The 22,927-nt window shown below is 36.6% G+C and overlaps 1 protein-coding gene across 4 annotated transcripts in view; it reads right to left on the reverse strand.

The window, feature by feature from the left end:
* Positions 1-22,927, reverse strand: part of LOC123516504 (E3 ubiquitin-protein ligase HERC2-like) — a 456,561-nt gene that overhangs the window by 244,021 nt on the left and 189,613 nt on the right. For all 4 annotated transcript variants that reach the window (XM_045275907.1, XM_045275905.1, XM_045275904.1 and 1 more), the window contains 8 exons: positions 12,556-12,711; positions 11,950-12,135; positions 11,588-11,711; positions 9,694-9,850; positions 5,822-5,989; positions 3,331-3,570; positions 1,800-1,980; positions 572-746 (listed from right to left, as the gene is read on the reverse strand). In XM_045275907.1, the coding sequence (XP_045131842.1) occupies positions 572-746; positions 1,800-1,980; positions 3,331-3,570; positions 5,822-5,989; positions 9,694-9,850; positions 11,588-11,711; positions 11,950-12,135; positions 12,556-12,711 (1,387 nt within the window). The remainder of the gene's footprint in view (positions 1-571; positions 747-1,799; positions 1,981-3,330; positions 3,571-5,821; positions 5,990-9,693; positions 9,851-11,587; positions 11,712-11,949; positions 12,136-12,555; positions 12,712-22,927) is intronic.

Below are 22,927 nucleotides of genomic sequence, written 5' to 3' on the forward strand. Positions count from 1 at the left end.
TCATATCTTCCTTGCAAGCTAAAAGAACCACCCGAACTTGTGAGTCTGCAATGGATAAAATGGAAAGCCTTGTGGAAATGTGGTACATAAGTTTTGTATGCGGTACAATAATGCACCTTTTGTTTACATTTCCCAGTTTGCCAGCTAGCGTCTTTCCTGCTCCACTCTCCCTCTCATAAATTTAAGATCATCAACATTATAAAGTTACTTACATACATACATTAGTGTACATTATAAAGACTTAGTCTTAAATTAAACTGCTTTAATGTTTAACTTCATATTTTTCACTTTCATTAAAACTTTTACTGTACTATAATGCACTCTCGCTTTGTTTATTCTCAATGGAAGTTCAAGTCAGGGGTCAAACTTGTTATAATTGGTTCACTTAACAAAAGTTCGCACAACGAACGTTTTTTTAGGAAGGTAACCCGTTCATTAGGCGGGGATTGCCTGATTGCCTGTATATGTACCAGTGAGAAGCTTCAGTTATGTTCATATTTTTCCAGATTAAAAGACTTTGTGTCACTATACTGAATTCTGACATTCACTTTATTTTGGTATTTATGCTCACCTGCATCTTTCCATTACTGGGGCACACACTTCCTTGTAGGACCTAGTCAGTTCTTGGCGCCGTCTAATAAGTAACCATTTAGTGCTATGGACATGACGCAGCAATTCTTGAAGACCTCGAGGCAATTCCAAAGTTGACTCCCATCCATGGCTGTCTTCTGCGCTCAGAGCCAGGCCTGCAGCATGCAAGAATCCACTCAAAAGTTTTGTTCCTTATGATCCATATAAGTACTTTTAAATATACCTTAAGTAACATTGAACTCCTTCTTACTCCAATATGACACCTACTGGATTTGATAGCTCATAAGATGTATGGGCTCAAAAGACACACCCAGTTTTGGCAGACATTGAAAAAAAATATATAAATAAATAAAAAATAAATAAATAAATAAAATAAATGAGCAGATTTTAGCTCTGAATATGAATTGAAGGATTTCACCTGACATCTGAATACTCACATGCACTTAGATCCTTATTACGTCTCAGTATTTTACATTTAAAAACTTTAATATTTGCTAGTAGCCTATGTACCAACCTTGTGAGATGTAAACATGTACCTCGCATATGGCATCAACACTGAATGTGAGAGACTACAGGCCTAATAATTAGAATCTGTCTTTTATCATCTTTTTTTCATATGTATATAAGGTAAGAATGTTGAATGATAGGTGCAATTTTAATTGTGTGAAAGTGTGTCTTACTTATAGGAGTAACACTGTAAAGAAGGGCGACTCTTGCCCGTGTCAAAATCAAGATCACCGATCGCGTGTTTTGTTTTGGTCCATGTTATGTATGGCAAATTCTTCTTGACTGTTGTCATTCAATGAAAATTACCAGTAAGTATAACCTATTAAATATTGTTACCTTGAAAGAAAGAGGTGTTTTGTAATGTAGTACCAATCATCACTTTGTTTACATGTGTGAAGATGTCTGGGGTTTGATTTTATAGCCTCTGTTGCTATACACTGACCACCAACCACTGCCTCAATACTGAACCTTGGCCTCATAGGATTCATGCCCATTTCCTGAGACTTCCTTTTTTTGGGAGAAAAGGTGTGTCTTATGAGCCATCAAGTACAGCAACAACTATTCACAAAACTCAATAGAGCATCAAGGATTAGACTTTTAGACTGTTGTATGAATCTTATTGTTTTAAATTCCTACTTGCTCAAAACACACCACAACTCAATTCAACAGTTAGACTGCTAGATTTCCATAAATAAACCTGCCTTGTTCCAGAACCTCAATGAGTTGTGGAGTGAGGTGTGTGTGGCGCAGTAAGGTTGCTGAAAGAAGCCGTCCAGCTTCCTCTATTGGGTGGTCTAGGGAGAAGTTGGTGTGTAAAGAATGCCGTCCTGAGTGACGAATCTCTCGGTCGCACAACGACAAGAACATCTGAACATACGGATCCTGAAATATAGGCATATCTATTAAAGAACCAACAAAGATAAATCATAATTAATTTTCTGAACTATATATTAAATACCAAACTATCCTCAATGTGTCCTAAAACTTGGTGTAAGCCATATACCCACTCACTATTTAGACCTTTTTACCTCAATTCTGAGTAGCTATTTTTTTTAATTTTTTTTATTTAAGCATAAATGAGTTCAATAGCTAAATCTAAGGGAAAAATGTAGACCACCACTCATCTTGGCTTATTTTCCATGTATGAGGATGGCTATGTAGCACACTACAGTGTGTCCTCCCAGCCACCAACCTCCCTTGTCTTACACACCATTCTGACACTAAATTATTATTTTTTTTTCTTTTCTTTTAATCAGTACCCTTTTGTGAAAGGCTTTTTTGTATATATTTTTTGTATATTTTTAAAATTCTTATTACTTACCATAATCTTTTCTCTCGCTCTCTTTTACTGTAGCCTGAAGATGTTAGTTACATGAAGTACCGAAATGTAGTAAATAAAAACGTACATATAAACGCTGGTCCTGATCTTCATTTTACACCTACGCTTTTCACGTAAAAAATCCATCACTGACATGTTATTCTTTTTCTTTTGTTGTCTTGAGCATAATGACTCACTCTTTGACATGTACATGCACAACTGTAAAAGATTTTTAGAAATAACTAAATATATATTTGTGTAAATTTATACTATAAATCCACTTTCGTTATTTTGTCCTGTTGATCTTAGTCACTTTCATTATTGTCTTGGTAATGATATGTTAAAAGGAAAAGTGTTTATGTTATAGCCAAAATGCCATTTTTTTCTACATTTAGAATGGCACATGAGTGTGGTACACCTCAATGCAATGACCTATATGAAAGTGCTTTATTTTGGATTTTGGGCAATAGTACCTTGTATCCACTCACCCTCTGGGAACCTCTGTCACTGCAACACATGGGTAGAATGGGTGAATTGCTGTTTATCTTTTTCCCTAAAAATTGCAAATCTTTAGATTTTAATTGTGCAGCTTTATATACACCCACCAAGTAGAACTTTACAGCAACAGACAATATTTTCTTCTCTCTCTCTCTGCTGAGAGAGAGAGAGAGAGAGAGAGAGAGAGAGAGAGAGAGAGAGAGAGAGAGAGAGAGAGAGAGAGAGAGAGAGAGAGAGAGAGAGAGAGAGAGAGAGAGAGACTTCAAATGTCCAATTTCAGCATACCCTAAAAAATACCAAATTTTAAAATAAATGCACTATCATAATAACTGCATAAAATCTAAAAAGCTATTCAACATATCTTAAGAGAGACACCTTGCTGCAATATAACATATAAGATAACAAAATATAAATACCTGAGTCTTCCCATCCATCAAAGCAGAGAGAAAATAGTCTGCCATATTTGAAAAATAGCTTTCAATCTCATCTTGAGGACTAGTGTTTGATCCTTGTTTAGATTTTTTGAGTGCAAGTGGATCAATAGGGCGAGGTATTCTACCATCCCCAGGAGTGGTGACAGAGCCTGGAGTTGTTGCTGATGAACCAGTCCTTGCTTCACCTTTTTCTTCATCGTAAGGATCAGGAGGTTGCACAGTCTGTACACACACACACACACACACACACACACACACACACACACACACACACACACACACACACACACACACACAAAAAAAAAAAAAAAAAAAAAAAAAAAAAAAAGCAGATTAATTTTTAAACTACAGTATACAACACATATATTACGATTTATATATATATATATATATATATATATATATATATATATATATATATATATATATATATATATATATATATATATATATACACACACACAAATATATATATGTCCACAAGTTATGCTGGACTTTATTCCTATTTTACATAATAAACTGAATTTTAGTGTATATCAGAATAATCCTAAGGACCAGAACTAACACTTCCTTCCTAAGTCTATCACTGTATGACAAAGTATTCTTCTGCTACACTCACAAACTAGTTCTTTGTATTGCTTTTCTTTCTGATCAAAATGTAATACATAATATTTTTTTTCTTCATTTGATTTAGAGAAAAAGATTAAGTTTAGTACAGTCAACTCTCGATTATATTCCTGGACACGCTGCATTATCAAAATCATGTTATTCAAACATAATTTTTCCATAGAAGGCAATGGTAGTAGGTGGGGGGAGGTACATTTCTGACCACTGAGAAAGTCAATCTATTTTAAGATTTTGTTACTCAAACGTTAAAATAAACACATTAATACATCACTAGATCACGGAGACAATAAAAACGCATGTTCTCATTTTATTTTCTCTGATGGTACAAAACATATTTTCCCTCAGTTCCATCGCATGGACAATTATTGAGGTCTTTTCTCCTCTAGCATAGTAATCCCTTTCAACTTCTTTTCAATGGTCACAATCTTCCTTGATTTCCTTTCCTGTGAAGATCAACAGTGGATGCCATAGTATACGACACTAGGTGAGAATGCAGAGAAAACAATCCACTCACAGTGCAGGTTAGTGCCAGACAGGAGTGAGGTCACATATATACATTTATGTTCACAAAATATTTCTATTAGGTTTTTACAAGACTTACCACCAAGAAAAGATTGTTTTGTGATGCACAAAGTGAAATCTTGCACAGAAAAAGGAAACAAAGCAAATGAGGATTAGGACATTTGTATGCCACTAATTGGCAATGGCTGCTTCTTCCTCTTCTTCTTATGACCCTTTTTAGCTTGTGTGTTGCTTTCAGCACAATATTTGTGTTTCCGTCCCCTCAATTTCCTGCTAAAATGGACATTATACCTTTGTATTCATATATGATCATGCCATGAGGACCAACTGGATTATGTGGCACTGAGTGACAGTTCAGAGACACTCTGTTCCTTTTCAAGGAAAGAAGGAATAGAAATATCACTCAGTGCCACAGAGTCAAGGTGGCCCTCATGACATGATCGTATATGAATACAAACATATGATATCCATTATATATAGCAAGCAATAAAGGAGTTGGAAACACAAATATTGTGCTGAAAGCAACATACAAGCTTACGAGGGTCACAAAGAGAAGAAGCAGCAGCCATCGACAATCGGCAGCAGACAAATGCTTGGATCCTCATCTGCTTTATTTTCCTTGTTCTATGCAGGATTTCACTTAGTGCATGACAAAACAAGCCCTTCTTGGTGGTAAGGCTTGTAAAAAGATAACAGAAATGCTTTTTTGTGAACATAAATGTATTATATATGAGACAATAACAGCTTCTTGGGAGGTGGTTTTACCAACAACCTACTAACAACCTCATTACCGTGGCAATAATGTCTCCCTTAAGTGTTCATGGATACCATTTCACAGCTGGAAGTTGCTTCACTCATTGTTAAGTTTCTTGGATCCAGTGTAATTCCCACCAGAAGCAATGTTGGTGTGCGCAACATCAAGTTGAGTTAACCCACGTTAAATTGAACATATCACGTTTTTTAATCCTGTCTCCTTAAAAATAAAGTCGCGTTAAATCAAAATCGCGTTATTCAAGCTCCCGTTAATCTAGAGTTGACTGCATTATCATACATTCTAAGGGGACATTTACAGGAGAGGCAGAAACACTGGGCTGTCATCTTCATTGTCATGTAGGTATGGAGTTGCTATGCATGTTTAAAAAGTAGCACTTAACAACCATTGTATTACTGTGTTACCTATAAATTTTCTTCGCTAAAACTTAGAGATTTAATCTGTTATTTGTTAATTGTTTCATGAGGCATTCATAAATCAATAAATCAAATTACATTAACAAGTCCAGTAAATTTACAGAGCTGAATACAACAAGAGTTTAGAGTAACATACCTGACAGCCTGCCATCATAAATTCTGCTGTAATCCATTTTTGGTGGCCTACTTCCCAGGGTGTTGCTGGCTGACCTCGAACAAGGCAGCTTGCATAAACCCCAACAAGCATAGCCAAAGCCCTTTCTGTATCAACTAGAGGTGAGGACAAAGTGCTGGCATCCAACACCTGAAATACAAATGTCTTCAATAACAATGTTTAAACATATGTAAAAAAAATTCTACACATCTCACCATTTAAGATTCATCGAAGATAGTTTGCAACATAAAAGGAAAAAACATATCTTTAGAAAAAATACAATCATGTGAAAAGAAACATCTAATAGCATTCCTCCTATTATGAGCTTGCACCTCATCAGTTAAGACTTTCACATCTGTCTATAAACATCTATCTTTCCTAAACTTGCCAACATTCTGCCTGTACTAAAAGATGTTGACTTCTCTGATCCTTCAAACTATCAATAAGATTCTTCAACATTTAATAATTACTTAACAAATTTATATTCAATTACTAGTATGAATTCTGTTGTGGGAACTTTACTGGCATTCTAAACTACCTCACATTTCTTTACCAGACATGTACCCCTTAAGCAAATGAGAAATTAATGCTTGAAATCTGTACAACACCTAATATCTGACCTTTCTAAAATTTCTGACGACAAAACAAACTCAAATGTTCCATGTCTCACAAAACCTAATTCCTCCACATAAAAACTTGATACATCTCCCTTCTCCTTCACTGACAGTCAATTAAAAAACGCGCCTACCACAAATACAAAACAACACACAATGAAAGAGACAAGACTGAGCATGACCAATTGCGACGCAATGCTAAAAAACTTATTAGGGAAAGTAAGAAAAATTATGAGCTCCATATCGCCAATCGTAGCAAGACAAATCCTAAAGAGTTTTTCAGTTATATCAGAACTAAAACAGCAATAGCTTCATCAATAGGGCCGCTAGCTCTAGACAATGGCGAACACACGGACGACGAAATTGAAATGGCTATTAAATTAAACAATTACTTCGCGTCAGTCTTCACTGAAGAAAATCATTCAGAAAATCAGCCAACTGCACCAAATCACAGCAATAATGTCTGTTTAAATACGTGCGATATCCAAGAAAATGTGATTTTGAGCGCAATAAATAAAGTTAAAACAAACAAAACTCCTGGTCCCGATAAAATTTCTCCACGAATACTAAAAGAGGCAAAGAAAGAACTTGTTAAACCATTGTCTATCCTCTTTAATAAATCACTTAGCACTCGTAAAGTTCCTGATGACTGGAAACTCGCTAACGTAACTCCAATCTTTAAAAAAGGTGACAAGTCTCAAACTAGAAATTATCGACCAATTAGCCTCACTTCAGTGGTAGGTAAATTAATGGAGACAGTTTTGAGGATAAAGTTGTTGCATTCTTAGAAAGTAACAACATAATAAACGAATCACAACATGGATTTAGAAACAAGCGGTCATGTCTAACAAATTTACTTGACTTTTTCCATGATATATATAATTTGTACGACAACACTAGAGCGGTTGATGTCATATATCTTGACTTCCAAAAGGCTTTTGACAAAGTGCCACATAAACGTCTTATCAACAAAGTAAAAGCGCATGGTATAACTGGTGACATTGCAGCGTGGATCGAGGATTGGTTGTCTGATCGTAAACAGCGAGTTGTGATCAATGGTAAATCTTCAGAATGGATTAACGTAAGCAGTGGCGTTCCTCAAGGATCAGTTCTGGGACCTATTCTTTTATTATATATATTAACGACATTGATGAAAGAATAAATTGTAAGCTCTCAAAATTCGCAGATGACACAAAATTGCAAACAGAGTAGACTCAGAAAGCCAAAGACAACTTTTGCAAAAGATTTAGATACTCTCATCGAATGGTCAAACAAGTGGCAAATGAAATTCAATATAGATAAATGCCACGTTTTACACATAGGAAATCAAAATCCTCAGGCGACATACAAGATGAATAATACCCCAATGACGAGTGTGGACAAAGAAAAAGATCTTGGTGTCATTGTTTCAGCAGACCTCAAGCCTAGCAAACACTGTACTGAAGTCGTCAAAACTGCGAATAAATTAGTTGGTTTCATTGGACGATCTTTCACTTTCAAGTCTGAAAAATAATATTAACATTATATAACTCACTCGTCCGTCCACATCTCGAATACAATGTTCAGTTTTGGTCACCGTATTACAAAAAAGATATTGAAAAATTAGAAAAAATACAACGCAGATTAACAAAAATGATCCCAAGGTTGCGGAACAAATCCTACGAGGAACGCCTAAAGGAATTAAATTTATTTTCTCTTGAGAAACGGAGAGTAAGAGGCGACCTTATCATGCTTTTCAAAATTTTTAATGGGTTTGCAAATATGAATATTCAAAAATACGTATCAGTCGACCAGTCAAATGTCACCAGAAGCAATGGTTTCAAAATTGTTGGTAAGCGCTTTGTAACAAATGAAGCCAAACACTTTTTCTTTAATCGCATAGTCAATATATGGAATGGTCTGCCATCAAATGTTGTCAACTCAGGTACTATCGAAACGTTCAAAGTTCGCCTCGATAAATACTTTGAATGTAATCCCCGGTTGTCGCTATTCATTTCCGAATAATTTGCGCTTTTTCTTTTATCTCCCGGGCCTCTGATTGTGAATTCAATTGCCTGTTAGTTTAAATTACTCTCACCCTCCATACATGACACAGATAGCCCGGAGTGAACGGTCACTACTTTTACTCTCGATCTGTGAAGGGCTGTGGATAGTCAAGAGCCCTGACAGTAGGTGACCATCATCGGGATTTAAGGTACCAGGGGTCACCGCTGCAGGGAGTAAACTGTGTTTACATACATACTACACTACACTGCATACACGCACAGATAGCCCAGAGTGAACGGTCACTACTACTACTCTCGACCTGTGACGGGCTGTGTTTGGAGAGGGCCTTGTCAACCATTGATCATCATCGGGAACTAAGTACCAGGGATCAATGTTGCAAGGGGTTATCAGCGTACGGCGTCCCTACAGGGAAAGTATGCTATCTCAGTGGATTGAACGGAGCTGGGGCCTGATTGACTGCTGCCTCCCTAGAAAGCACCAGGCAAGGCTGCCGCACCACCCATTCGACATATACACTGTGCATCCACGTACACAATGCACACACCACATGACATTCACCAAGCGTTAACACTTTCCCCCAAAAACACAAGTAGTCAGACGTAGATTACACATTTCCTTTTCACTCTCTACTAAAATTCCATGTGATTTTTTAATATCACATGGTTTCGCCTTTTTTTCCTGCCAGCCTCGGCTGGAGGGAGGGGCGGGTGGGGAGGAGCCTTCTGCTTTGCTGTCCTGTCTCTACCACTGGTAGTTAGTAGATAGTTTTCACGAACAGCCTAGTAAGGACCTAAGGGTCTGTTGCTGTTTGTCTTCCTTTGTATTCCTTTGTATAACTACCTCCTCTTCCATGTCCAATGAACATCCTCAGCCTATCATTTACTGATACTGTAAATCTAAACTGTGACCACATCTCATCTCTCATTAAGATGTCTTTGAAGAAGTTTGCCATTCTGAGCAATCTTCATTGATTTTTCTCACTTCCCTAGTTGCAAATTCTGTTCAGGAGGCTTAACTGCCCTTGCAATACATAGAAATACATTGCAATAAACACCTTATGAATATTATGGATCAACATCTAAAAATTGAGGCAAAATTATGTATAATCAACTTTATCAATTTTAGGTATCATATATATATATATATATATATATATATATATATATATATATATATATATATATATATATATATATATATATATATATATATAATGGAAATCCAGTTCCCTACCTGTGCAACCTCCAACTCAGGGTCCATGTAGTTGCCCACAAAGTAGCTAGCCATCATTTCTTTAGCTCTGGCAGAATGATTGGCCATTTCCCAGACTTGTGTGGCATCTTGGCCAGCATAATACTGCAGGATGTCACTTCCACATGGTGCTGCTGACCTTAATATAAGACACAAATTCTGTTGTCAAACTCTTTGCTTATACTATGCACTTGACTGCAAACACATGAAACAAAAAATAAAAAAATTAAAAATTCTCACAGATTATGTGATTGGATCCAAAAAATAGAAGCAGCAATAAATGAATAAGGCAACTTGTCTTTAGCATATGCTTCCTATTCAATGACAATAATGACCAAAAAGAAGATTGTTAAATGTATGACTTTTGAGATGGAAAGGGGTCTAATCAGTTAATATAGAGTTAAGTGTTGGTTCAATTGGATGTCATATAACTTTGAAAGAGCAAGAGCTGAGTAAAAGAGAGAAAATTATGCAGCAACTGGAAAATTTGAAATGTGAGTGGAACACAGTAAAAGAATAAAGTACAGTAATCCCTCAAATATTAATCTTAATTCATGCACAGTACAAGTTTCCAGATGATACATTTGTCCAAACATTGTCCATGTCTGATTAATTCTTATATTCTGCTGGACATGCTACAGTACTATGTACATGTGCAGCCAACTGTATGACACATATCTATAACATGTCAAAATATCATTTGAAGTTTCTTTTAATTTTTATTTTCTTCTATATCTGCCAAAAAATAATGTGAATTCATGAATTATTTGACAATTACATATGAATATAGTACTAAAACGTAAGATTAACATAGGTCTACTAGATTACTGTTTTGATATAAATACAAAACAACCATTGTTCAGCTATGCACAACAAAAATGATAGACAGAGATTTACCTTTGTCTTGATGCATGGTTAAGTTTAAGATAAGCCAGTTTCACTCACTCCTAAGACATGGAGTCATATAATCTTTTGTAACTTTTGAGATATGGGGAAAGCAGTGAGGGCAGATGGGGAAGGCAAAATGGAGATGTGGGCAACTGAACTGTAGATAGTGCTGTTTCCACCAATGGGTAATGATACTTACACAGTGGGAGTAGATACTTTATTATTCTATCTCTATTCCTTGATAGCTAAAACACCTATGATTTATGCTGATATCTACACACTATGCATTGATGCCATATGTGACCACTTACTTCACACTAGTTATGAGTATTTACTAACTCATGACACTTACTGCTCTAGTCTTTAATTAAAGTTATTTGACTCAATACACCCAAAAAAAAAAATAGTTTAATTTGAATGAGTGAATTACAAGCCTTACTTCATTATTATTTCTGAGTCAGCCACTAAGTGTTACCAATGAAAAGGCAAGTGCTTTGAATAAAAACATTTTTAAAAAATCAGCATTGTAGGTTTTAATCATAATATAAGATTTCCTTCTGCATTTTCTAGATGAAAAACATGTTACAGAAATTAATATTACATGAAGATCAATTGCATTTCAATAAATTCTTGAAATACTGATGTATAAACTTAAGTAAGTAATTACTTAGGTTTAGGAAGATCTTAATCCATTTTGTATTTGTTCTTAAAGGGAAAATGGTTTCAGTTTACAAATAAAATCAGTTTCCAAATATCTTTTAAGAACTAATCAAGTTCAAGAACTAGGGTTCTACTAAACAAAGAATAAATTTCACTCACATCTAAGAATTCTGAAGAGCCACACTCACCTGAACTCCTGGACATCATAAACCTTCCCATTGACACTCACATCTAAGAATTCTGAAGAGCCACACTCACCTGAACTCCTGGACATCATAAACCTTCCCATTGACACTCACATCTAAGAATTCTGAAGAGCCACACTCACCTGAACTCCTGGACATCATAAACCTTCCCATTGACAACAATCCAGAGGCCACCATCCTTGTTGTGATTTTCTAAGTCTGCCTTGCGTATAACTGGCATCTCCTCTGTCTGCTTAATTGTATTCACTGAAAATCAATAAAACAAATAAATTAATTAATGAATACAATATAATACATTACAATACAATAGTCAAAATAAATTGTTAGGTCCATGGCTTTCTTCATTATTATGAGACTGAGGACCATTTCTATCCTAACATCAAACTTAAAATTGGCAACTGAAAAAATACCAGCCACAAAGACCAACTGTGCCGAGTATAAAAAGCTGAGCAAGACCTGAAAAGACTCCAAAAATACTACTCACCAATAATTCCGGGCCAAGCCATGTCCTCAGTATCTTCTCGGTCAGCACCAGGTGCTAGCTGGTTAAAGCGGTCTAGAGGTTCCAAGAGAGCCAACAAGGGGGAGATGAGATCACAGGACAGCACCACATTAGAGCTATGCACACACACAACCAACAGTGACACAAACAGCTCTCCAAGTAGCAACCCTGAAAATAAGCAAAAAAAATCATTATCTCACTTCTTGGATGTAAAAGCAAAACAGTAATACTGCATCAAAACATTTCTTAAATTAGCTGACCACACTTTAAATGACTTGGACAATATATGAGCCATCAGGGGTATTTCATTTTAGCCGGTATATAAGCTGAGCAGCTTTAAATTATTCAATCAAAGGACAAAAATGCCTACCGGTATACTAATATAGACAAAAAAAATCTTAAAAGTGTCCAATTTATCTGATATCCAGGTTATTCGGGTCTGAATTGAACAGGGTTCACTGTATGCAAATATGTGAAGGCAGATGACATTTGCCTATGCCTGAACAGCTTATGTACAAGAAACATATAGAGAATGTAATTAAAGCACAAACTCAAAACACCTGAAGACTACAACATCCATTGTCATACCTGTAATATCTCGTTGCAGAATGGTGCATGTGAGTGCTGTGAGGCGTGTGTTGATGGTGGCCAGGGAGGTAGCAATAGAAAGTGTGTCTGAGACATGACCCACTAAGAGAGTCAAGTACTTCCTTAGCAGCCAACCAGCTCCTTCCACTTCATTCTCTGTAATGTAAAAGTGTGTAATTTCGGCTAAAACAGGACATTATAAGAACATGCCATAATCATTCCAACATAAATACAAAATAATATGTGATACAGAATTAGAAAAAAATAGTTATATATATATATATATATATATATATATGAAAATCAAAGAAGGTGAGAATAACATTGCTGGAATATGTCTTGAGGATATCTTTATAATGAATGTGAGCTAAAACGATGGATAAATTCTTGGAGGAAAGATTAGGGAAGAGGCTGACATGCATACCACTCTTCAGTGGAGGATGAAGCCAGTGGGCAGAGTCTATTTGGCGTGAGGAGTTATGCAAGTCAACACAAAACATAGTCGTGTGCAAATAGTCTGTAAAAGTTTTTGTTTTTTCCCTTAATTCATCCATATATGATGTGACTAATAAATATTTCACATTGTGAAAAGTAAATGTTTACTTACACCTGCTTAACATATATTATCTGTAAATTTTGCACATTTATCATCTACACATCATCAGGGAGGTGGTGGTGTAGTGGATAAAGTGGTGAGCATCCATGAAAAGCTGCTAAAATTTAATTATCGCGACCTTAGATGCCTGCTATCGTGAGCCCAGCCATGACGTCATGGGATATCTGAGCACTCATTCGCCAAAACTGCCTTCCCACCAAGATGAAACACAGTCTCTGAGTTGTTCAATTCAGCTATCGCGTTTTCAGCTATGGAGCGGCTATTTCAGCCCCAATTGGGTGCGATAGCTGAGGGTTAAGTGTACAGTACTCAGCTGCAAGATCAATTATTCTTTCTCCTTTCTTGTATTTATCAATAATCTCTATTTTCATTTTGATGGTTGTAACTACATTATTTTCATTTTGATGGTTGTTACTACATTCTTTCCTATAGACTTATTCCTATCACTAACAAGCCTCTTCGGTGCCATTGTTAGCTTCTAAATGAAAGAAAAAAAAAAAAAAAAAAAACTCCGAAGAGAAAGCGCAAAACAATATTATTCTTACGACAGCGAAGGATCAACTGGCTGCGGTGGCCTGCCGGTGGGGCGCGTGGGGCGGCGTAAAGGGAGAGACCCTTTGTTTACAGCCACATGGGGTGTTTGTTCAAGGCTCCGCTCCACTGCGAGGCAGCACTCAGCATGGACGGACGTTTGACTAATAGGTATTTTTTCGAGTATTGTCGAACTTTTGTGTTAAACTATTGAAAAGTTTGACTATTTAGACGTTCAAGTATTGAGTCTCCACTGTATGTATGTAAGTATATATATATATATATACTGTATATATATATATATATATATATATATATATATATATATATATATATATATATATATATATATATATATATATATATATATATATATATATCCTAAAACAAGATTCTATTCAATCCCCCTCCTATCTTTTCATAGAAAATGCATATCTGTTTGTTATTCTGCAATATAGTAGTTAGCTTAAGTTGGGTAGTATATTATTTAATTAAGGTATGATAATGGTAACCATGAAAAGATTTTACTTGAGGCCACCCTGGAGCCATGCAAAAGAGAAGACTGAAATAGCTAGACCCAAAAATGTTTCAATTGAAATATAACTGAATAACTAAATGAATAAATAAATAAAGTTGTTCATGGATTAAAAGGAAAAGTTATATAGTTGAGGAGGACTTAGATGTTGTATGTGTCACAGAGGCATGGGTAAATGAGGAAAAGTTTAGGGAAAATAAGAAAGAATATGAAGTAGATGGATACATTATGTATTTACACCAGAGAATTGGTAGGATAGGTGGAGGAGTAGTTATTTATGTAAAAAAATCCTTCATTTCCAGTCAGGTTAATGGTATTAAGGTAGATAACAGAGTAGAGTCCTTATGGCTGGATGTTAGAGTAAACAAAAGTAAGGTTATTAGAGTAGGAGCTTTTCATAGACCACCTAACCAGTCAGCAGATGTAGACAACCTTATGGTAGATGAGATAAATAGGGGGTGTACTAGTCAGACAATTATCTTAGGGGATTTTAATCTTAAGTCAGTAAACTGGGAAAGGATGGTAGGAGATGCTAGTGAAAATAAGTTTATGGAAAGTTTTCAGGATAACTATTTAGTGCAGATGGTAGATAAACCTACTAGGGGGAGGAAGGTTTTAAACATAGTACTAACAAATATTGAGCATTGTTTAAAGGAAGTTGAGGTAGGAGAGACTTTAGCAAACAGTGACCATCATATAATTAGATTTATCATTAATTCCAGTAGGAATAATATAGTGAATAAGACTAGAGTCCCAAACTATCAGAAAGGCAATCATGGTAGGTTACGTCAGTTATTAGGAGAGGTAAACTTGGAAGATAGTTTTGGAAATAAAACTGCACAGGAGATGTGAGATATTTTTAAGGTTGTAGTAAAGGGTATAGTGGTGCAGTGTATCCTTTACAAAGATATAAGGCAGAGAAACAGGAAGCCATTGTGGTGGACTCATGAGATAGGTAGCCAGATCAGAGAGAAGAAGAGGGCGTATAGAGAGTTGCAGAAAAGTGGGGAAGATGTAGATTTGATTAGGTACAGACAGGTCAGAGATGATTTGAGTAAGGTTATAAAAAAAAGTAAAAGGCAGGCAGAGATAAATAAAACTAGCTAGAGCTGGGAGTAAAGATCCCCAAAAATTATATAGTTATTACAAGGTCAGTGATAAAAGAAATAAGGATAGGATTGGACCACTCAGAAAAGATGGTGTAGTAGTGGATCAAAATGAAGACATAGTAGAATTATTGAATGAACAATTTTCTTTAGTATTTACTAAGGAAAGAATAGGAAATCCTGTTACAAACAGTGCGACAAGTAGTTTAAGAGCTTTAGAAAATATTGATACAGGTTGAACCCTGATTTAACGGCAAGCTCGGGGATTTGCCGTTGCCGTTAAATCGATTTTGCCGTTAAAGCCGATAAATACTAAAAATATAAGAAAATAATAGAAAATAAAAAGTTAGGTTAGGAGAAAACAAAAATTAATGTTCTTTCTGTGCAATAGTCAATGACAAACGCTTTTTCTTTTCACTTGGACCACTTTTTCCAAAGTCTGCAGGCCTTTTCGAAGCCATTTGGCCAAAATATATCACCGAACTAACAAAGACTAGGACGAAAGTAAACGAATACGTCTTCTCTCTATGCTGTCTAGGCGGGAAATAACGCTTGTGGCGGGAAACTGCACGTGGGTTGGAGCGGCACACCAGCGCCGGTACATCGGTGCGGCGGAATCGGTACTAGGCGATGCCAGTAAATGCCGAAATGCCGTTAAAGACAACACTATGTTCCCACCGGAAATTTTTGCCGTTAAACACGGGATTCCGGTAAATCGCGTGCCGTTAAAGCGGGGTTCAACCTGTATAAAACAGGGAATTATTAGGAAATTTATTCTTGAACTAGACGATAGGAAAGCTAGTGGTCCTGATGAGCTACATGCCAGAGTACTTAGGGAGGGTGTAGACAGTATTTCTGAAGCACTTAAGTTAATCTTTGAAAGATCACTTAGGTTTGCTGAGATACCTCAGGACTGGAAGTTAGCTAATGTTACTCCAATATTTAAAAAAGGTAGGAAGGATGATGTGAATAATTATAGAACGATCAGTTTAACTAGTATAGTATGTAAGATACTAGAGAAAATCATTAAGGGTAGTATTTGGGAGCATTTAAATGAGAATAGATTAATTAGAGATACCCAACATGGCTTTAGATCAGGGAGGTCCTGTCTTACAAATTTGCTCGATATCTTAGAATATATTACCAAGGAGTTAGATGATGGAAATAGCATAGATGTTATATATCTAGATTTTAGCAAGGCGTTTGATAAAGTACCGCATAGGAGGCTAGTGTACAAATTGAGACTACATGGAATAGGGGGTAGGTTAGTTGATTGGATTAGAGAATGGCTTTCTGATAGGAAACAGAGAGTAGTATTAAATGGGGCAATGTCTGAGTGGAAGGAAGTGGTTAGTGGGGTACCCCAAGGATCAGTGCTAGGACCTCTTCTTTTCTTGGTGTACATTAACGATTTAGATATAGGAATTAGTAGCAAAGTATCAAAGTTTGCAGATGATACTAAGATAGCATGTGCAGTACAGGGTGAAAAGGACAATTACAGAATACAACAAGACCTGGACAGGCTGATAGCATGGGCAGACAGGTGGCAGATGGAGTTTAATTCTAAAAAGTGTCAGGTTATGCATTTAGGTAAAGACAACACAAACTTTAGCTATGAGATGGAGGGATGTTGGCTAGAGGCAGTAGAGGAAGGAAAGGATTTAGGAGTAGTGATAGACAGGACTATGAAATTTTCAAAGCAATGTTTAGAAGCAAGAAATAGGGCAAATAGGATCCTGGGTTTTATAAATAGAAATGTTACTTATAAAAGTAAGGAAGTGGTGCGTAGCTTATATATTTCCTATGTTAGGCTCCATTTAGAGTATTGCATACAGGCCTGGTCACCCCACTATAGGCAGGATATCAACATGTTAGAAGCAGTTCAGAGAAGAGCAACTAGGATGATACCAGCATTAAAGCGCCTGGAATATAGAGATAGATTAAAGGAATTAAACATGTTTTCATTTGAGAGGAGATGTATATGAGGGGATATGATAGAGTTATTTAAAATGTTCTCAGATACAAACTACATAGCTGTGAGATCTTTCTTTACCTTAGAGGAGGGAAGTAGGACTACAAATCATGGCAGGAAGATTAGAAAGCAAGGCTGCAGGTTAGATATAAGAAAATATTTCTTTAGTCATAGGGTGGTAGACTTCTGGAATGCATTGCCAGAGACGGTTGTAAATAGCACTAGTTTGACAATGTTTAAAAACAGATTAGATAAGCACTTAAATTTATTAGATTTATAATTATGTATAGCACTGCATGATAGTTTTTATAAGAAATTTACTATAGTTAAACAAGACATGATCCCCATGTATGGGGATCACAGATTGTAGAGGAATTTGCTGCAGGACTTAGCCCTGTTAATGGGCCAAATATTTAGAATTAGTATATAATGTATTGTGTACTTGTAAGTGTATCTTTAAGTACTGATGACGAGGTCGCTGTGCGACTGATACAGGATAACCTAGATTGGCCCTGGTGGCCCTTTGTTATCCTATTATTTATGTTATGTTATGTATGTTTAACTCATGATTTTTTCACTTCCTTAGGGTCAAGACACCCTTACTCCCACAGTTTTTGCAGAAATATTCAATAATTTGGAAAATTACTATATATAGGTTGAACCTCCCAAATCTGGCAACCACCGGACTTGCCGGACCATGGAAAATTCCGAACTATAGGTGGTCCCCAAAACATCCTCTATATACTTACCCTGCATTATACAAGTGTAGATGTAACATTGTTTTGATATATGATCGTTGTACATGAAAATATACATGCGGAAGTATATAGAAAAACACGTAAATTAAGTTCAACATGGAAAATTTTTGTCTGCACCATTATCATCTCGTTACCAGCACGCCGAAGCTTAAACCACTGTATGAGAGCACTGTCTAAATCACTGCTTTTACCCTCCTTAAGTGTTCTACGAACCTCCATGTTCTACTTGCTCTCACACTCACTGTAAAACTTGAGAAGTTAATTCTTCTGCTTTTTTATATCATAGACGGTTGATGAGCCAATGTTGTACTGTTGGCTTAAGGTTCCGCACTGAAACACCTTTATCTAGCTTCCTCAATAGGTCCACTTTCTGTTGCACTGATATTGTCATATGTTTGCACTTTTTCTTTGGTTCACACACAACACTATCACTTCCTGGTCACTTGGAAGCCATGTTTAGGGGCAAATATTACAGAAAAAAATGTTTATGCACCTGGGGGTGTGGTGATTGCAATGAGCGGCAGCGTGGTACTGATCCAAATTTGACCCAGAATGCCCAGGCTCCAAAACACAGTACAGCGCCGCCACATCCAAGCGGTGGTCCGGCAAATTACTCTGGCCAATTAAAAAATTCCGGCAAACAAAATTTTGCCAGATTACTGGTGTTGCCAGATGAAAGAATACCGAATTAAGGAGGTTCAACCTGTATTAACATTAACTATGAAGCCAATAGGAACTACATATTCTAGTAACTTAATTACTATTTGCTTGTGTAAGTCAAAACTGTCAGTCAAAAAGGGAATATTGCAGCAGAAGTGTCTGACATACAAATACTGCTGACCCTCGGACTAATAAGGGGAAAGGTTGGTCCGACAAATGCGAATGTCCAACTTATACAAATCCCCCTCCCAATAAATAAAAAAATAAATAAATAAATAAATAAATTTTTTTAACTCAGACTTAAGAGGTGGTGTAGGACTTATTTATCTAATTTTGAAGGGGATTTAAAATTCTGAGAGTATTAATGTCTCTCCAAAATCTTCAGACCTTAAATTACCAGATAGTGTTTATTTTCTGATAATTAAATACCTCCTGCAGACCTAAGAAAAACAACATTCTTCTGAATTCTGTCTATACTTTATCATCTAAAAATTAATAATGACATCAAAGAGGCTTATTAGTGGTGTAAATAAGAAATCTAGTGAGAGTGTAAATGTTAAGGGGCTTTCCCACTTTCACGAATTCCATGCTGATGAGCTGCGAACTTGACATTGTAGTGCATCGTCAGGAAAATTATCCCGAACTCCCCCAATGTGTGATCTGACAGTTTACGTCTACAAACTGTTACGAAGTGACTATGACAGACCTATGAGTTAAACACGAAGCACTACGATATGCTATGATTACCCTCATACTCAAGTTCCAGTATGCTATGATACGATACGATTTGACCATGATCAGCTAAGAATTACCAAAGATGTCCTACGAATTATCTAAGACCTATGAACCGTCACGAAAGCGGTACGAACAATCCCGAAGTCACGGTGTTCTCGAGCATGTGTATAAAAATGTGGGGATGTAGGTGAGGCTTCACATTTCCAGTCCAGTCACCACCATACAAAATGGATTTTTCTGACTGTGATTCCATCGACAGAGAAGTGCTTTTGTTATATAGTGACATGGAAGTAAATATCACTGAGCTGGAATTGATCCTGTGTCTTGCTCTTGTCCACCACAACAAAATGAAGAAAAAGCAAAAGAAGCATGGAGCATATTGGGCCAAGCCATGGCTATTACCGCAAACTTTTTTGGGGCTTTATGAAAACCTTATGAAGGAATTAGCCATAGAAGACACGTGCAGTTTCCGTAATTTTGTGAGAATGGACAAGACTATGTTCAATGAGCTGCTGGAGAGGGTGGGTCCAAGAACTGAGAAAAAAAAAAAAAAAAAAATTTGCAAGGCCATAGAGCCAGGGTTGAGACTGGCAATTACTCTGCAGTACGAGTACATGGCAACAGGAGACAGCTATAAGAGTCTTCAATACAGCTTCTGTGTGGCTCACAACACCATCTCCAAGATAGCACCTGAAACCTGCGAGGCAATCGTACAAGAATACCTAGAAGAGGTTCTGTCGTGCCCTAGAACACCTGAGCAGTGGAAGGAAGTGGCAGTCCTTTCCGCAAAAACGTGGAATTTTTGCCAAACTGTTGGTGCCCTCGACAGCAAGCATATAGCTATACAGTGTCCTCCAGGTGGAGGCTCCATATACTACAATTACAAAGGCTTCCACTCCATTGTTCTTCTCACTCTGGTGGATGCTGACTATAAGTTTCTATATGTGGATACTGGGGCCCCAGGAGATTCCTCTGATGCAGGAATATTCTCAGCAACAGCACTATGGACTGCTTCAAAGGATAATCTTGTTGGATAATTTTACTAAACTGTAGATCATCGCATTATTGTACACAACATATTTCTTATCGTACGCTTTGCTTAATGTAGTAACTTTTTGTATTTGTATGATAATTATTGTATGTCTCAAACCCTGGTAATGACCTTTTATATCCCAAACTCCCGCCAGTAGCCCAAGCTAGCTTGGGCATGACTGCCTGATGTACGGTTTCATGGAATATCGGGTCATTCGTACCGCATCGTAATATTACTCGTAGCCCATCCTATCATTTCGTAGGTCATTCGTATCTCATTGTATCTCTTCGTAGGTTATTCGTAACTTATCTCAGTCAACATCGTACAGCTTCATGAGATTGCCTTGCGTAGATACGCAATTTATTTCACACATCGTGAACCCTTCTCATGATGCGTTACGAACATCGTGATCGGTTCTTGGCAATCGTAGAACATCTTAGCAGCATTGTAGGTCATCATAGCACATCTTAACGGTTCTTGGAAGGAGCCGAAGTTGAAGATGAAGTATGAACTGCTACGATGTTTCACGATGCTCCAAGATACCGTTACGATCTTCTATGATGCACCTATGATGACCTACGAAGTTTGACATTGTAGCACATCATGAAGAAATTTGAAACATATTTAAAATTTTTGTCAGTATCCCAAAATACCATGATGCGATACGAATCGTGAAGAAGTTGTCTACGAATAAAGCCGATGTTGATCACGATGCCTCAGGATGTGCTACGATGCCAAGTTCGTAGCTCATTAGCATGAAATTCATTAAAGTGGGAGAGCCCCTTTTGTGAGCCCTCCACTAGTGGGTTAACAGGAATCACACCATGAGAAAAGTTACGAGATGTTTTCATGGATGGTGACTTGTCCTCCGACGACCTCCCTCCTCCTCCTCATCCTTCTCCCCTCCTCTTCTAAGTTATCCATCATCAGCCTTCACTTACTATATGTAAAAATCAAAATAAAAAAAAAAAAAAAAAAAAAAAAAAAAAAAAAAAAAAAAAAAAATGAAATTTTTATAAACTTAAAAGTTTTGCTAATATCAGAACGAATTACTTGATTTATGGATATCAATAATCCAATTTTAAGATATTCGAACAGCCATTTGGAACAAATTAGATTCAAGTATTGAGTCTAAACTGTATTTGAGACAGAAGTATAAAGTTGGACCAGACGAGTAAAAATTACTTCACAGTATCATTATCTCACTTCAGCACACTAATAATGACTTAGTAAGAATCCAGTTCAGTCGCTAAACAGCAGATTGCTGTGACATTGCTAATGACTCCGTCCAAACCCTCTCGTAACTGTGAATAATATTTTCTAGAGAAGCGGGAATTTGATGCATTATCATTCTATCATGCTCCAGGAAGTCACCATTGAATAAACAATCATGTATGAAGATTTCATGTCAATCAGATGAATACAAAGAGCAAAATAAGGATGAAAGTATGAAAAATCTTTAGGAGCAAATATTTCAAAGCATTTTTTTAAACTTCAAAAATTTTCACAAAATCAGTATAAACTCTGACTTTTGTTTGTTATCATTTTAAATTACAACTAAAATGCAATTTTTTGTTGGAAGTAGATTTTTTATAATGTCAATAGAAAACAAGATACAGGAAAGTGAAAAAAAAAAAAAATTGAATAAGATAAACGGGTAGGCAGTTCAATCACACTTTAGTCCTTGGATCGGTCAGAGTCCAACTTATCGCAAAATACAAGTTATTGGGGTCCAAGTTATCGAGGTTCAACAATATTGCTCTTCTGATGATATATATAGAACTTTGCAATACTTTAATATGAAGTGATTGCATGTGGATCTCACAAACAATGAACAGCTAATGAAATTCTCGAAATAACTCATCATGTACTCTCACTTTTTGGTGCACTCATGATCTAACCCAGTTTTCTACCATTTCATGTGATAATTGGCCAGGAAAATCTCTACACCTTACCAGTGAAATGTTATGTCATCACTGTCACTCCTCCTAATGCAGCGATAGGGGGAGCGGGTCAGCATAATTGCAAAATGTTGAGATGGGTGAATGCCATGCGTATCATCAGCAAAACAATGTTTAGGGTTGACTTTCAAATAGAGGGCGAAGGTTAGCAGATTCACTTTTATGATGTCATAGCCTCTCCTCTCATCTTCTCTCCAAGGATAAATTATGCAGAGAGAGAGAGAGAGAGAGAGAGAGAGAGAGAGAGAGAGAGAGAGAGAGAGAGAGAGAGAGAGAGAGAGAGAGAGAGAGAGAGAGAGAGAGAGAGAGAGAGAGAGAGAGAGAGAGAGAGAGAGAGAGAGAGAGAGAGAGAGACAGAGAGAGAATTAGAATAAAGTTTCTGAGAATCTCTCTCTCTCTCTCTCTCTCTTTAAATGCATCTCCCAAGGCAAGAAATTTTTTTTTGCTAAAATTGAAAATTTGAAC

Source organism: Portunus trituberculatus, chromosome 41 (assembly GCF_017591435.1).
Source record: "Portunus trituberculatus isolate SZX2019 chromosome 41, ASM1759143v1, whole genome shotgun sequence".
Lineage (NCBI taxonomy): Eukaryota > Metazoa > Arthropoda > Malacostraca > Decapoda > Portunidae > Portunus > Portunus trituberculatus.